The 16717-nt window shown below is 57.1% G+C and overlaps 1 protein-coding gene across 1 annotated transcript; it reads right to left on the bottom strand.

The window, feature by feature from the left end:
• Nucleotides 1-52: 52 nt before the first annotated feature.
• On the bottom strand, nucleotides 53-16061 carry ADGRE5 (adhesion G protein-coupled receptor E5). Its single transcript, XM_060145021.1, has 20 exons — nucleotides 15806-16061; nucleotides 12347-12397; nucleotides 12009-12128; nucleotides 11300-11455; nucleotides 7835-7966; nucleotides 7129-7275; nucleotides 6509-6658; nucleotides 6374-6420; nucleotides 6168-6245; nucleotides 4513-4690; nucleotides 4322-4429; nucleotides 3878-4101; nucleotides 3108-3287; nucleotides 2093-2284; nucleotides 1612-1838; nucleotides 1418-1484; nucleotides 1192-1283; nucleotides 938-1106; nucleotides 746-850; nucleotides 53-661 (listed from the first exon to the last, which is right to left on the bottom strand). The coding sequence occupies exons 1-20, from the start codon at nucleotides 15843-15845 to the stop codon at nucleotides 632-634; spliced, it is 2493 nt and encodes an 830-aa protein (XP_060001004.1). The 5' UTR covers nucleotides 15846-16061; the 3' UTR covers nucleotides 53-631.
• Between the last annotated feature and the right edge of the window lie 656 nt (nucleotides 16062-16717).

The following is a 16717-nucleotide window of genomic DNA, read 5'->3' as shown; positions in this document are numbered from 1 at the left end:
GTGGAAAACCATGGGCCTGGTCTCCGAGCCCTTAGCCAGGAAGAAATGCCACTTTCTATGTCAACGTGATATTTAATTTTAAGTGTCAACGCTGAAAGGTTTATACAGATAAAAAACATTACACAGTATCCACAGCCTTCACATCAGTGAGAACCCTCTGCCCTGGGGGCAGATGGGCCTCTGTACCATGAGCCTTCGGCCCTGCCCTTCTCCCACCCCTGACCTCAGTCTTAGCTTAACCGGTGCTGAGCCCCAGCACCCTGGCCTCTTGTTCTGTAGCAAAGACAGATGAGCGGGGAGGGCCAGGCTGGGCACAGGAGCCCTCAGTCTGTCTGGGCCTTGTGTGCCAGGGCAAGGGGCTGCAGTCCTGGGCCAGCTTCTGCCCCTGCCCTGGGTCCTGGCTAGGGTGGAGCTGAGAGGCAGCCAGAAGCAGGCCCAGTAGGTCCGGCTCTCCACCCTGGCTGGGTATTCTGGAGTACGGTGCCAGGTGGCAGTTGTCACCCCCCTCTCCATGGTGCGTATGGGGACCAGGGCAGGAGGGAGCAGAGCAGTGGGAGAGGAGAGGAGGTCTTCAGCATGTGCAGGAGCTGCGGAGGCCACGGGAGCCGCTGGCCCGGCCAGGACGGCGCCTTCACATGCCAGACTCTGAGGGCCTGAGGGCCTGGAGAGAAAGGAGCCCCGTGAGAACTGACCCCAGGCCCAGGTGCCTTATGGCCTGCACCCCCGCTCCAGGCTCAGCCCTTACCTGAGTCTGACTCTGGCTAGAGCCAGACCCAGAGGTGGATGTGGCGAACTCGGAGTACTTGTTCCTGGTGACCATGCAGGCCCACCTCCGGTACTCCTCCCTCACCTGTGGGGCACAGGGTGCCAGGTCAGGGGAGGAGGGGGCCCCGGGACTAGGGTCCCAGCCCCGCCCGCAGCCCGGCCTGCAGCCCACCTTCTTGTTGAGGAGGCAGTACAGCACAAAGAGGAAGAGGCCCTGCAGGCTGTTGAGGATGCTGAAGGTGTAGCACAGCACCCAGCTACGTTGGTCGAAGAGGAACAGGCCGAAGACCCAGGTGCAGCCCAACACAAAGAGCTGGGCGATGGCGGTGATGGTCAGCACCCTGTGGGGAGGTGGGCAGTTGCCGCGTAAGGTCCTCGCCTCACACACCCACTCCTGCCAGGCCCCCTCTCTGCCCCTGCTCTCACCTGGCCTTCTTTAGTTTCTTTATGTCTGGGTTGATTTCAGAAAACTTCTGAGTGAGCTTCCAGACAGTAATCACGAAGATGACAGCATTGCACTGGGTGGGGAGCACAGAATTCGGATTAGGGGGTGTCCTTGGAGCTCACAGGGAGAAAGCCGGTGGAGCCGGCTCAGTGTGGAGCCAAGCACCTCAAGTTTCCACAGGTGTGGGGTGGGGAGTGAGGCAGTTACCAAAACGATGAAGGTCACAGGTCCCAGGAAGCTCCAGAGAAAGCCGTTGGCGTGGTCCAACCAGCAGCTGGGCGAGAAGGGAGGGGTCTGGTCAGCACCCAGTAAGCCCAGAGGGCGGGGTCACAGGCGAGCAGGGGCACTGTGTTTGGGTGCAGCCTCCACGCCCTGGCCCTCTCCCACCACCTCGCACTCACTACTGGGGGCGGCCGTAGCCCTGGCTTTTGATGGCTGCCGAGACGGCCACGATGAACAGCGGCACGCCGTAGCCGATCAGGCACAGCCAGCGCTTTCTCAGGCCTTGGCCTTGGAACACGCGCACCACGAGGAAGTAGAGCTCCACGCCCTCGAGGCTCATCCAGCAGAAGGCGGCCAGGAAGCAGTAGTGCAGCATCGCGGCCACCAGGCGGCAGCGCAGCCCAACCTGCGGGGCGGGGGCGGGGCGGAGGGACGGAGGGGTGGGTGACGTCATCAATGGGCGGGCCCGACGCCGGATGGCAGGCGGAGTCAGGGCGTGGCCGTGCGGGGTTTAAAGCGGGCGAATGGGCGGGGCCCTGGGCTTCCCGGGCCCGACCACCGGACCCAGCTGGGTGTGGGCGGGGCTATTCCACTCAGGGCCCTCGCAGGTAGGTCTAGCGCTCAGGCGAGAGTGGGGCCTTCCACGGGGCGGGGCCTCACCTGGCCGCCTTCGTTCTCGATGCCCGCCAGGAAGATGGTAGAGCCCACGAAGAGGCAGATGCAGAGGTGCAGGTGCACCGTGGTGCGCGAGCCCTGGATGGGCCGCACCAGCAGGAAGGTGAGAATGCACAGCAGCAGGCAGACCAGCGACAAAGCCAGTCCCACCTTGGTGATCAGGGCCAGCTTCCAGTCCTGGATGCAGGACGGGGTGGGCGGGACTCGATTAGTGCTCTGAGGCCTTCCTGCCCTCCTTGTGGGCCCCACCACCAACAGGCACCTGGGACCTGGCCTGTAGGACTCTGACCAGGTGGCTCATCTCCCCCCCACCTCTTCTGCCATCAACATCTGAGTGAACCTGCTGTGTCTCATCCTAAATACCGCCCCCCCCACCCCCATGGGTGCAGCAGGGATCCCTAGTTCTTCCGGATGGGCTTCTCCACTACACACCCAGACAGCTCTCCTGAGAAGGTCCCCAGTGAGGCCTCAATGGCTGCAACCTTCTTTCCCAACACTGATGAGCCCATCTCTCTGACCCTCATCTCTATCTCATCTCTTGCCCCTCCTACACCTGGCCACACCTATGAGCTCCTCAAAACCCACATTTTTGTCCTTCCTGGGCCTTGGGCCTGGACCACCAGCCTCCCCTCCTCTGCCTGGCCCATTCCAGGTACTCACATGGCCCAGCGTATCTATGGGTCCCTCTGAGGCCACATACAGAAAGCTGTGCTCCCTCAGGAGCTTTTAGGGATATTTAACAACTTGTTAGGGGGTGAGCGGTCAGAGGGGCACCGGCTGGAGCAAGGCCTGCAGTGCCAGGCCACTCTGTTTAGTTGCTGGGTCATGTGGAGGTCTGGGGGGGTCCCAGGGAAGGCGCTGGGAGGTGTGGTGTAGGGCCGCCTGGGCTGTGCAGCCATACAGAATCAGGTGGACCGTACCCCCAAGAACCAGCTTCCTGTCTCACCGAAGCCAACCGTGCCCCCTGTGGGCTTTTGCGGATGGCCCCTGGTCTGCTCACCTCCACATCGTAGTGGGCCATGAGGATGGCAAAGCTGCTCAGATGATTGCATTGGCAGGTGGTGCTGCCATTCCCGCTGCCCAGTGTCTGGCAGCCCGAGGTGGACCAGTACCCTCTCCTGTTGCTGTCACTCCTCCAGAAGGCGCAGATCAGCTCCTGCCTTGTCCCGGGCATCTCCCACTGTGAGCAGGTAGGGGCGGTGGTAGAGGTTAGCCTGGATCCCACTCTTGGGTACTGGGCTTGGGTTGAACCCAAAGAGGGCTGTTTTTCATTTGGCCTTTATCTACTGAGCACCTACTGTGTGCGTCAGGCCAGGGGACACGGGAGTAAACAGGGCAGACACAAGTCCCTGTCCTTCTGGGGCTGACATACTAGTGGGGGAGACAGACAGAAAATAATAAACCTAATAAATTTTCAATAAGTAAACTAGATAGTGTGTTAGAAGGTGCTGAGTTCAAAAGAAAGAAAGAAAAGAGCAAAGGGAAAAGGTGAGGCGTGATTACAGATTGTAATTTAAAATAAGCAGGTCAGGGAAGGCCTAGAAAAGGAGGTGACATTTGAACAAAGACTGGAGACAGGTAAAGGACTGAGTCATGTGGAGGAAAGGTGTCCCAGGCAGAGGGCACAGCAAGTGCAAAGGCCCTGAGATACGTGTAAGGAAGGAGCAGAGTGGGTGGAAGTGGGGAAACAAAGGCTGCAGAGGGACCACGGTGACCTTGGCCATGGGGTGAGCAGTAGGGCTGAACCCCCCTCCCCACCCAAGGACTCACAGGGTGGGAGAAGGCGAAGGTGACCTTGGAGTTGAGTTTATCTGTGTTCGTGTTGCTCAGAAAGACCAAGTTGACGGCTGAAAGAAGCCTGAGCTGGGCGCCGCGGACAGGACTTTCGTAGATCTCTTTCAGCTCGGTTTGCTTCTCCAAGTCCAGGTCCAAAGAGGCATTGGCCAGCAATTTCTGCATGTTCGGGCTGGAGAGGATTCCTACCACAGTGGGACCTGGGGGACAGACACGCTGGCTACCTTCTGCTCTGCTTCCTTCTGTGCCCCATCCTCTCTCCTAAGATGTCTAATTCAGGCTCACCAGTCCACTGTGATGCCTGGAGTCCCTCCCCATGGGTCAGTTTTCAGTTGCTGCATATTCGGAATCTCACCCCTAGCCATATCCCAGCTTCTCCATCCCTCTCCCTCAGGTGCCCACTCCGTATCCTGCCATTACCGGACTTCTCGGCTCCAGCTGCCATGGCCCAGTCCAGCAGCATCCGTGCCTGGCTCTGGCCCACGGTGATGTTTCCATTCCCCTGCTCCTGGACCATCAGGGACAGCTCTGAGGGGACAGGGGGCAGTGATCAGGGGCTCTGGGTGTATGAGGGGGGCCTGGGGCTGGGGCGGAGCAGGACGGGGTCTCACCTGTGTCCCCAGGAGAATGGTAGATGAAGGAGCCATTAGACATAGCTTTGGCCAGGGTCCTCAGGATTTGTTCGAGGCCTGAGAACAGGTAGGTGGCTGTGTGGTGCCTGGAAGACAGGTCCAAGGCCTCCAGGTCCCCTGGGGTTTTCAACAGGTCATCCAGTGACATGATGAGGTACTGTGGGTGTTGGGTGACAGCTGCTGGGTCATTGCACCACAGGGGCTGCCTGAAGGACCCTGATCTCACCTCCCCTCACCCCGCCCCCACAACTGGGGTACACACTGGAGAACCACCTGGGTTGCCTGGGGGACAGACACAGGGGAATCTTCAAGACACTGCAGTAGCCAGAAGACAAGTAAGGGGACTGAGTATATGCCTGCGTGCACGTATTATAACAATGACAGCGCTTAACATTTATCAGGCACAGGCCCTTTCCTGCCCCAGAACGGTTGCCCCGAGCCACAGGTGTCGCTTGAAATATGGCTCCACGTTGAAATGGTAATAGTTTGAATCTATTGGGTTATATGCAATTTTCACATTAATTTCACTTGTTTACTTTTACTCTTAAATTTATTCTTTACTTTTATATCTTATTATTTTTTATTTTTATTTTGCGGTACGTGGGCCTCTCCCTGTTGTGGCCTCTCCCGTTGCGGAGCACAGGCTCCGGACGCACAGGCTCAGTGGCCATGGCTCACGGGCGCAGCCGCTCCGCGGCATGTGGGATCTTCCCGGACCGGGGCGCGAACCCGCGTCCCCTGCATCGGCAGGTGGACTCAAACACTGTGCCACCAGGGAAGCCCTACTTTTATATTTTAAAAATGTAGCTACAGGAAAATTTTAAATGATACAAGGGGCTCACATGTTTCTCTCTCTCTCTCTCTCTCTCTCTCTTTTTTAATATTTATTTATTTTGGCTGCGCCGGGTCTTGGGTGCAGCACATGGGATCTTTGTACGGCATGCGGCATCTTTAGTTGGGGCATGAGGACTCTTACTAGTTGCGGCATGCATGCGGGATCTCGTTCCCCAACCAGGGAACCCAGGCCCCCTGCATTGGGAGTGTGGAGTGTTACCCACTGGACCACCAGGGAAGTTCCTCATATATTTCTCTTTTTAAAAGTTATTATTATTATTTTTTAGGGGCTCAATATTTCTACCAGGCTAAGGACATATGCCAAAGCTTACGTATACTGCTTATACTGTGTGCCAGGCACTATTCTTTGAGCCTTACTTCTATTAGTTCATTTAAACCTTTTCACCACCTGTATGAAGCAGGCACCATTTATGAAGTGAGGAGACAGGCCCAGAGAGGGGGAGTCACTTGCCTGAGGTCACACAGCAGGAAGTGGCAGCGGGTAGGATGGGGTGTATTTGAACCTTGAGGCCTGGCTCCAGAGGTGAAATTCTCAACTGCTTCATTCTATTGCCATTATATCCCTCTCAAATGTGTGTGTGTGTGTGTGTGTGTGTGTGTGTGTGTGTACATTTTGGGGTGTGTATGTATGTCTGTGTTTGTACAATGTATATATATGGTGTGTGTGTATATTGTGCATACAGACACAGAGGCCCCTGCTTGGGCATCTCCACTCACACTGAAGCATCTTCCAGCCACCCCATACTGTCCTGGGGTTACCCCCCAGGGCCTGCCCTTACCTGGATGGTTTCCTGAGGCAAGGCTGAGTTGAAGTCTATGCTCATTTTCTGGACTCTTTCAAAGAAGTCAGAGAGACTCTGGAGAGAGGGGAGAGAAGGGGGGTCAGAGAACCTCATCCTGGATGGGGGAGCTTGGGGAAAATGGGTGGACAGGGTGAGCTGGGTGGAAGATTTCCTGTCTCCTGTTCCTTGCTGGTGCCACTCACCTGGCTCTTGATTTCAGGGGGTGCGGTCCAGGTGGGGAAGGAGATCTCTGCAGGGGACAGGACAGCAGTTCATTAGGTGTGAGAGTGTCTGTGCTTGTTGTAGGAGGGGGTCTGGGGTCAGGTCAGGACAGGTACCTTCGCAGGAGATGGTGCCCATTTGCTTATCCTGGAATCCGGGTTTGGGCACCCAGCCTTGGCGGCACCGACACGTGTATGAACCCACGTTGTTGACGCAGATGGTGGAGTTGTGACACTGATGCTGCCCGGAGCTGCACTCATCCATATCTGGGGACACGAAGAAGGGGGTCTGGCTCTGTCCCAGCCCTGATGAGGCCCCTCTCCTCTCTGTGCCCCTCTTTTTCCCATATCAGTGCCCCCTCCCACGCCCGGAGGTGATGCCACCTGCTGACTGCACATCATCGAACGGTGGACGCTGAGGTTATTTACAGGAAGTGTGCAGAGTTCTGACACATAGCAGGTGGGCCCCATACAGATAGGCAGGTTGTGAAAATACTGAAGTATCTTCGTCTCAGTAATTAGCTGCTGCCTGGAGTCCCTGGGAGCTTTTCTCTTGGCACCCCAGCTCCTTCTCCAGGACCCCCAGATGTTTTGACATTTAGCCCCAAAAGAATTAATGCCTGGCACAGCAGGGCTCCCCCAGCATTCTTTCTGTTTGGTTTGGGTGGGTGCCACTGAATATGTGATCAGATGTTTTAAGTGTGGGTCTCCAAGAACATAGCATCTGAGCTCTGAACCTTCGCAGACAGTGTTGTTTGGGCTGCTGGGGGCCCCAGGAACTGGCTTCCAGCCTGGACGGCAGTGGCACTTATAGGTGCCCACGAGGTTGAAGCAGTGGCTGGAGTTGTGGCATGGGTTTCTCCCCGAGGTACATTCATTCACATCTGAGGACAAAGCCAGAGGGTCAGGCGCCCCCACTTCCACTCCTCACTGTACCCACTTATCACTGCCCAGCACCAAGGACCCCACTGTGATTGCACGTGCCATCACCTGGTGACCTTCAACTTCACCCTCAAAGCACCTTAAGGTAGCCTCCCTGCAAGATGGGCGTGGCAGGGGCCATGGTCCCCACTTTATAGTAAAACCAGGAGGGAGACTGAGTCGTGGGGTCTGGAAGTCCAGCCCTGGACTGAGGTTCCCCTTCTGGGAACAGGAAGTGACAGCTTCCTCTGCTCGAATGTGACAGATGAGGAAGGGGCGAGGTCTGGGGATGTTCACAGGGGCAGGGAACTCCACAAGAGAACCCCAGGCCCAGAAGGCTCTGCCGCCTCCCTGGCCTGTGGTGGGACCTTTCGGGGAGGCGAATCCTTGGGCAGGGCCCGGGCAGGCCCTTGGCATTGCAGGAACCTGAGGCTCTTCTCCCTCCTCCTCAGGCTCCAGGGACCGCCTCGACTCCTTCTTCAGCTCCAGGCCAGCCTCACACTGTCTTCCCAGGGCCTCTACCTGTGCAATGTCTTGGGTCCTCCAGGTTGAGCTTCAAGCCAGGTGGGCACCGGCAGATGTAGCTGCCCGGCGTGTTGATGCAGACACTGCGGCCTTTACAGACTTTGGGTTTCTGCTGACATTCATCCACATCTGCAAGGGAAAGGAGACGACGATGGATGCCTGCAGCTGTGGACAGCCTTCTGGGCCCGCTCTCTCTCCCTCGGTGAGTGGGTCTTTTCTAATTCACATGGAGGCGTCCTATGGGTGAGCATGGTGGCCCAGATGTTCTGTTGTCCAGACGTGGCCAGGAGTGACCCAAGTCCTCCCCTGTCTGCCGGCTCTGGCTCTCTCAGCCTCCCTGGGAAGCTCCCAGCTGTGGTGGGGACATCACAGCTGCTTGTGTCCCAGCCTAAGGATTTGGACACAGGCCTGGGCGTGCCTTCCTGGGAACCGAGTGCAGGAGAAATGCTGTGTTCCCTGAGCAGGGAGGCCTCATCTTGGCTCCCGGTGATGGGCTTTGTCCTGACTCCCCCAGAGGGAGTGCTGTCAGCTGAGTTCTCCTTGGATCCTGGTGAGCCTGGCGGGACAGCACTCTCCTGTCCACGCTAACTCTGAGACTCCAGCTCCATGGAGATGCCCCAAGACCCACCCCTGAGCCACGCCCCTCAAGGACGAGGCTTTTGGGCAGTGGCACAGAAAATGAGGGTGATGCCGGAAAGGCCAGGGCCACCTGGACAGTGGGCACCAGGCTGTGCTGGACAGTGGGGCTGACGTCTGGCCAGGCAGCCTTGGACCTCTGAAGGTGCCTTTTTCTGATTCCCACGAAGGCATCGCCTAGATTGGCAGGAAGTGGTGAGAATCCACGTCTGAGCAAGGCCTGCAGTGGGCAATGGCTGGGTGGCTGGAGCAGGGAGCAGGTGTCATGCATGAAGGGTGGCAGGTGTTTCTGTCATCTTGGCCCTTGGCCTCTCACCTGGGACGTAGACCCGTGGACCCTGCTGAGTGGGGCTCAGCCTCCGTCTTCTGTCCCCAAGTGGTCTGGGTCATCGTGGGGCCTGGGTTGATCTCTTCGGTAGAGGGTCAGGCCAGGGGCAATGGTCCCTGATGACAACCTCTCCTGTCATCTGGTCCAGATGGGAGCCTCTTTGTTCATCTGATTCTTCCAGTGTGTTGGGGGCTCGATGTCACCCTGCCCACCCCTGACACAACGTCCTCCCAGGCCCCAGTCATCAGAGCTGCCTCAGGTCCGTGAACTGGAATTACTGGGGAGGGTCAGGGTGGAGCCTTGTGTGGGGAAATAGATGGAAGCTGAGTGGCTGAGAATTGGGGTCAGGGTGCCAGGAGGCATCTCTTCCAGGCAGGTTGCTGAGCCAGGGCAGGGCTGGCCAGGGACGGTGGACCTGTCCTTGAATCTCCCTCCTCCCGCATTTCTGGACAGGGTCCCAGGGTCCACCATGGCCCAGGGGGTCTGAGAGGGCCCCAGAGGGGCAGGTCTCCTCCCAGCAGTCACTAAGAGCGGCGAAGAGGGCAGATACTGTGCTGGAACACACGGTGCTGTGACCTCATTGAGTATCTTGAATGCCAGCCACTCTTTTGTTTCATGCAAATAAGATGCCTGGTGGCCGGGGGGATGTTCCAAACATCTGGAAGTGACCCTCTGCAAAGGGTTCTGAGCCTTGGGGTTCAGAGAGGGTTGGGAGATGAGGTACGTGCACAAGACGGCCCTCTGATGCCTGGAGAAAGTGGGATGAGGAACCCAGGGAGCAGCCCGTGTCTCCTGCCCGTAGTGGACCTCACGGCCAGGACACGGGCGGACACATCCTCGGGTGCGGCAAAGGTTGGAATGCTGAGGAAGGGGTGCACAGACAGTCCAGCTGAGCCAGTCACAGAGCTAGGTCTTCAGGCAGCAAACTCTGGTCCAAACCAGCAGGCTGCTCTCTCGCAGTCACCCTCCTTGAGGTCCGTAGAGCTCCCTCTCACACCTCACTCTTGTTCATCTGTGTCTCTGCAGGGGCTCACAACAGTGGGTGGGTGGCACCCCCAGCCAAGGCACACTGAGTGGGCTCCATGACCACCATGTACAGTTGTGCAGGTTCCTGACTGCACAAGGGTGTCCAGCCAAGGAGGCAAGTGGGAGAGGAAAACCAGCTCACTCTCCATTCCCTAAACACACAGTATTCACCTTGGAGATGAGGGACATTTTTCCAGTTCACGTGAAGGCTCTGGCCAGGCCACATGTTTCAAGCACAGCATACCCCCACAGAGGCCCCTGTGGACCAGCAGCACCTCCACATAGATGCAGGTCCTCTCTTCCCTCCCACCAGGGAGGCTCTGCCGCCCTCCCTCTGCAGGGCAGGAGGGAAGGCGCTGGGACCAAGGTAGCCGCAGGGTGGGCCTGTGGACCCTACTCAGGGTCCTCTGGACCCTGGGTTCAGCCTCTTCCTCACCTCCCACCTTCCCCTCCCCGTCCTCAGTATTCGCGTCTAATCCCCTCTCTGGACCCCTCTCTGGAGTCGTGGCTCCTGTCTGTCCACTGCTGGCCCCATCTGCCCCTTTCCCTGCCTGCCTGTCCCCTCTGGAAAGGGGGCAAAACCTGGTGATGTGTGGAGACCAGGCCCCTCCGGGGTCCCTGGTAAGGGGATGGACTGGGACAGCTGCTCGCGAGCACCCACTGTGGGGCACTAACCACAGGGATGGAAATGTACCCGTCCTGGAAAGGGTACATTAACTCATAATCATTATTATTTAAAAACCCAACAGCCGTCACTGTTTTGTGTTTTGTGATCTCCTATACCTTCCTGGCAATTCTATGAGGTAATAAGCGCCATTGGTCACCCCCTTTTTACAGATGGGTAAACCGAGGCACAGAGAGGTGAAGTAACTTGTCCAAAATCACACCGTTAATAAAAGGCAAAGCTCCTTTTGTTTTTATCTGTAAAAGATAGAGACTCTAAAAAAACAAAACAGGGCCTCCCTGGCGGCGCCGTGGTTGAGAGTCCGCCTGCCGATGCAGGGGACACGGGTTCATGCCCCAGTCCGGGAAGATCCCACATGCCGCGGAGCGGCTGGGCCCGTGAGCCATGGCCGCTGAGCCTGTGCGTCCGGAGCCTGTGCTCCGCAACAGGAGAGGCCACAACAGTGAGAGGCCCGCGTACCGCAAAACAAAAACAAAAACAAAAAAAGCCATACTCTCGCAATAGTATTATCACATCCCACATGTTAACGGTGATTTCTGAATAAGTATCCTGGCCAGTGTCACACACACAGCTATCAGGTGGCAAAGCCAGGATTTGGGTCCCTGGCTCATGCCGCCCTGCCTCTCTGTGCAGGTGGGAAAGGCACAGGTATATCTGTCCCAACTCAGACCTGGGTGCTACACCTGTAACCAAAGCCCTGACCCCTGGATGCTACAGGAATGCCTCAGTATTTGGGTGACCCCAAACCTCATGGATGGAGAAGTGGAAGATGCAGGGTCATTCTTACCTCGACACGTGTTCTCACTCTCATTCTTGAACACTGTTGCCCCAGAAGTAAGCTCATATCCTGGGATGCACATGCAGTCATAGCCCCCTTCCGTGTTCTGGCAGTCTGCTAATTTTCCACAGGACACTGTCAAGGGTGGTCCGCACTCGTTGATGTCTGGAACACAGCAGGGCAAAGGGTCACCTCCCAAAGGCGTGAGTTTGGTCAGGGCAGAGATCCCCATCCCCTACCTGGCTCCCCAGCACTGGTCCTGATGGCTAATCAGTGTCTTTTTAGAAAGAATTAGACTCTCAGGCAATACTGCTGAGGCTGGGCTGCGGCTGGAGCAAGCCATTCCTGAAGCTTGTGCAATCAGCTCTGCTCTTCTTGGCCCTCTGGCTGGCACCCCAGATTGGGACACCGTGGGAAGTGCTGAAGTGGGGGGTGGGTGGAAGCTCTGCATCCCCCTTCTCAGTCCTGAAAGGGCAAACTGAGGCACAGACTCCAGACTCCTGGAGACGCAGCTCCTCTCTCTCTCCAGGAGGCCATGTTTATTCATGTCTCATCTCTCCACCTCTCTCATAGCTTTTCCTTTCTCTTTTTTCTGTCCTTGATGATGGTCCTGAGGAGAAAGGCTGAAGCCCCCAACCAATACCCATGTCCCCCCACGGGCATTGGACTGCACCCCACAATCTCTGCATGTCCCTCCATCACCCCCAAGCCTCTGTACCATCACAGCTGCCGAAGATGTCAGTGAAGTCCTCCCCAGATGAAGAACTGAATCCCGGAGCGCAGCGGCAGATGGTGCCACCGACACATGAGGAGTTTGCAGGGCACTGCCTAGCACAGGCTGTGGGGATGGAGACCTTGGTCAGAACGTGAGGGCTGAGTCAGGGACTGGGGAGGGGGGCAGGATCATCTCCATAAGAAGGGGTGTTGGGGAGGCTTGACCCTGGCCTTCCCCCTGCAACAGGCCTCTCTCCTGTTTGGGCTGAGGGGGGTGGGTGAGGGTCTAGGGCCCCTTCCCCAGGCTCCGGCTGTGGACTGAGTTGCTCCCAGCAGACTCACCCGTGGTGTTCCGGGACCCAGCTTCCGACAGAGTCAGCAAGACACACAGCACTGGAACAGAGAAGGGGAGGGTCCAGGGGGTCACCAGAGCAGGGAAGGGCAGATGCAATGCTAAGAGAGAAGCTACTGTGGAAAGGGGGCTGTTGGCCCCTCCCAGGCTTGGGCTCTGTCCATTGCTCAAGGAGAGAGTGAGTACGTGGCACCTCCCAGAGATTGGATACCCATGGCCAGAGGCTCTGCCACCTGTCACCTGGAGGTGGGTTTCAGAAACTGAGGGATGGAGAAGGGGCCCAAGCACCGAGGGGGTCCTGGCTCCCACGGACCTGTGGGCTCTGTCGGCAACAGTTCAGCAAACAGACTGGAGCCTGGCGGCCACAGTTCAAATTCTGGACTGTGGTCAGGTTACCTTATCTCTCAGAGCCTCAGCTTCCCCTTCTGTAGAATGGGGATGGTGACGGGACCCATTTCCTAGCGTAGTGTGAGACGTAAGCCTCCGAATATCACCTGGTGTGTCAAAGTGTTTACTGTCATCAACGTTTCTTTTCTTTTTGAAAAAAAATTATATGGAATTATAGTTGATTTACAATGTTGTGTTAATTTCAGGCGTACAGCAAAGTGATTCAGTTACACATATGCATATATTCATTCTTTTTTTTTTTTTTGGCCACACCGCGAAGAATGTGGAATCTTAGTTCCCTGACCAGGAATCGAACCCATGCCCCCTGAAGTGGAAGCTCAGAATCTTAACCACTGGACCGCCCGGGAAGTCCCACATGTATTCATTCTTTTTCAGATTCTTTTCTCATAGAGGTTATCGCAGAATATTGAGTAGAGTTCCCCGTGCAACGTTTCTCTGTGTAAGAATGAGGGGGTTGGAGGAAAAGGACTGGGTGTTTTCTCAGATCCTCCCCACCCCCGAATCTAAGATCCTCCAGCCCACACAGCCGTCCTTGGGGACGCAGGTGCATGCACACCACGCCCACAATATCTGTCAGCCCTGATGGCTGTCTTGAGACCCAGGGGTGACATTTCACCCTAGCCTCCCCTGCGCACAGGAAGATGCTGTGGGCTCACGTTGGGGGTGGTGCTGGACGAGCACCTCCTCCCCGGCTGTACCTGCTGCTCAGGGGCACCCCACTCTCGGGGCCTCCTCAAGTCATCAGGGGCTTTAGAGGTGGGGATCTCCTCACGGTTCACCAGAGACAGACAAGAAGACAGAGATGGAGAGAAAACAGAGATGAGAGAGAGGGAGAAAGAAACAGAGACAGAGAGATGAGGAGAGACAGATGGAGAGAAACAGAAGTTAAGACAGTGACAGAGAGGGACAGAGAAACAGGACACTCAGAGAGAGACAGAAATGGCAGAGATCGGACAGAGAGACACAGACATGGAGATTGAGAGCAAGATAGAGAAAAACAATTAGAAAGGGGGTGGGATGGAAACAGAGGGAAAGGGAGGGAGGGGGTGAGGGCAGCTCAGCGACAGGTGGAGGCATGGGGAGGGCTTGGGGGAGGCGGCCAGTCCCTGCCCACGTGGGAATGCCAGGGAGGCAGTGCAGACCCCAACGATCCAGGGAGACCCAAAAGGGGCGGTGGGCGGAGGGATGGGGGCCGGGAGGAAGGGCAGGCATGAGTCACTTCCTGGGCCAAGGGAACGGATGACTCATAGCCCATTGCCTTTGGAGGGAGCTCCCAGGGGAATTCTGGGGTCCAGCATCGTGCGCAAAGCTTGTGGGGCTGTCAAGGGTGCAGGCTGGGGGGTCCCCTGACCACTCAGCCCCTAGGTCCAAACTTGATACCCCTCGGGCTGGCGGTGGGCAAGAGTCCCTCCCAGAAGCACTCCCAGCCAGGGTAAACTGAGGCTGGAATGTCCTTCCCCTCCCTCATGTGAGGATTTCTCTCATCCTCCTCTCTGGTCACCGGGCTTGGCTAGTTTCCCCCTTGGCTGGGGCTCAGTGCCTCTTTGCATGACACACCACAAAATGGCCTTCCCTGGTAGGATGGGACCTGGGCTGATTTGTCCCCAGCTCCCAAAGTCCCCGGTAGCAACTTTCACGTTCACAACTGCCCTGTTTGTGTCCATTCTGCAGATGGACAGACTGAGGCTTGGAGCCCAGAAAAAGATTCAGGAAGAATCTGGTGAACAGAGGAGCTTGGAAAAGGTGGAATTGATGGGGGTCAAGGTTCCCAGTTGCTGCAGGGGGATGGGACGGTTGTTTTGTGCCCTGTGACCTCTGCCTAGGCTGGGCACTGCTTCCCCACCACAGAGGCTCTTGGGCCAGGACTTCTCCATCTGGGTCCTTGGAAGTCCCCCAAACAGGAGCTGGGAGTGGTGCCGCTGGTCATCTGCTCCCAGGCCCATCTGGTTTGCATTCCCCCCGCCGAGCCCTGAGGCGTAAGATTCCTGGGGTGGGGATGGGGCAGTCGTCCTCTCCTTGATCCTCCTGCTAAGGACCCCCCAGTCTACCCCCCAGACCAGCCAGTGAAATAATAATAATAATAAATACCGTTTACTTAATTCTGTGAACCAGGAATAGTTTGCATACGAACTCAGTTCACCTTTAACACAGCCCTATAAAGTGAAGACCAGTCTTGCCACATTTTACAGATGTGGAAAGTGAGATTCAGGGGCTGCGAGATCTGGCTCCGGTGACACACCGCCCCCCATCAGGTGTGCCCCACACAGATTCCAGTTTCTTGCTTCCCAGTCTGGGAGCCACTGGGCTCACGCCCGCCATCCCGGGCCAGCACAGGGAAGCCCGTCCCTGTGGCCTGGGGAAGCTCTGGTTGGTACCCCAAATGCCATTTCTTCATTCTCTTTGTTGCTTGGTTGCCCTGGCAACCAGCTGCCCACGATAACCGGTAGAGCCACCCTGGGTGGGGCGGGAAGGGAGGCCCTGGGGAAGTCGCAGCAAAAGTCAAGTTCAAACCGTCCACTGGCAAAGTCCTTTCCACCCACGGCTGAGTCCAAGCTGGGCCCAGGGGAGCCAGAATGAGGGTCTCTGGGGCTGCCCCATGCCACTGAGACAGTGGGGGACAGGTTGGGGGTACCCCCTCAATGGGGAGGTCCCACCCCAACCCCCCAGCCCTCCAGCCCCGCAGTGCTCCCCTATGCCCGGCTGTCTTCAGGAGTCCCAGCACTCGCTTTTTTCCCCTCTCCTTCCCCAAACCTGTTTCCCCGCTTTGGGAGCGCTCAGAGATTTCTCTGGGAGAGGGGGCAGGCTCTTAGAGCACCCTGAGGGATCCTGCCACGGTTTGGGGGTGCTGGGCACTACCAGCCCCTCTCCCCATGTGCCCTCAGCCCCTGCCTGACCATGTGGCTTCCTCCGGGCCTGGCCCCAGAGCTGCCAGCCGCACTTTGCGTTTCTCCCCGGGGAAGAGGGGGCCGGAGAACCCCATAGTGCTGTCAGGAGCTCCCTTGCTGCCTGCCCCCCACCCCACGGGGCCGCAAAATTCTCACCGTGAAAGACGAACAATGCAACGCTGTGGGGGCCTCCCATGGTCTAAGCTGCCCGCAGGGGAAGCAGAAGATAGGGCAGGGCTTCTCTGTGTCTCCAGGCTGGGCAGCTGTGCAGGCTTCCCCAAGGCCCGCCAGCCCTTTATAAAGGCGGGGACAGCCACTGGCCCAGTGCCCTCCCTGGAGCTGGCGGGGCAGCTGAAAACCAACAGGAAAGTGCAGTGAAAACACAGACCCAGGGGCGCTGTGTGTTGCGCGCGGGCGCCCACACACACACACACACACACACACACACACACTCACACACACTCAAACGTGGCACAGAGGCACAACCTGCCCGTTGAGTGTCTGAACTCTCTGGCCCCTGTGTACTCGGGTTGGCTGATCCCAGGGGCAAGGAGGAAGTCTTCCTTGTCTGGCATTGAGGTTGGGGAGGAGCCACGTCAGAAATAATAGCTCAGGGCACCCACGTTGGGGGACCACCCTGTGCTCGCTGCCTCGTCGTGCTGAGTCCCCAGGGCCAGCCTCTGAGCTAACAGGACCTTCCTCCTCTGTTTTCCAGATGAAGAAACTGAGGCACAGAGAGGCCAGAGTCCAAAGAAGAGCTGGGGGAGGGGCACAAAGGGGTCCTCACGGATGCCAGGCTGATGCCAAGAAGAGAAACTGCGGAATCTCGGGGCCACCGTGCTCCTGGAGCTGGCCTTTCTGGGTCAGCGTTTCACCTGGTAGGAAACTTATATTTTGGGCATTCCTGAGTACTGCACTAATCAACAGAGAATCACATGATAGGAGAGTTGTTTCCTTTTCAAATAAGTCATAGGACTGGTTTATCTCGAGCCTTCTGATCATTTGTTTTAAAAAACACTATTATTTAGAAAGCACTTAATGTGAGCCAGGCCTGATTTGCCTAGAGTT

The sequence above is a fragment of the Lagenorhynchus albirostris genome, chromosome 3 (assembly GCF_949774975.1).
Source record: "Lagenorhynchus albirostris chromosome 3, mLagAlb1.1, whole genome shotgun sequence".
NCBI lineage: Eukaryota > Metazoa > Chordata > Mammalia > Artiodactyla > Delphinidae > Lagenorhynchus > Lagenorhynchus albirostris.
Note: the sequence above shows the minus strand (reverse complement) of the source record. Positions and strands in the feature narration are given on the sequence as shown.

What these genes read in the sequence shown, in the direction of transcription:
- ADGRE5 (XM_060145021.1), bottom strand. Translation starts at nt 15,845, where the DNA reads ATGGGAGGCCCCCACAGCGTTGCATTGTTCGTCTTTCACG. An exon ending in CCATTCTCCTGGGGACACAG is followed by an intron (nt 4,430 to 4,512) that starts GTGAGACCCCGT and finishes CTGTCCCCTCAG; the next exon opens with AGCTGTCCCTGATGGTCCAG. An exon ending in CCTTCGCCTTCTCCCACCCT is followed by an intron (nt 3,288 to 3,877) that starts GTGAGTCCTTGG and finishes ACCTGCTCACAG; the next exon opens with TGGGAGATGCCCGGGACAAG.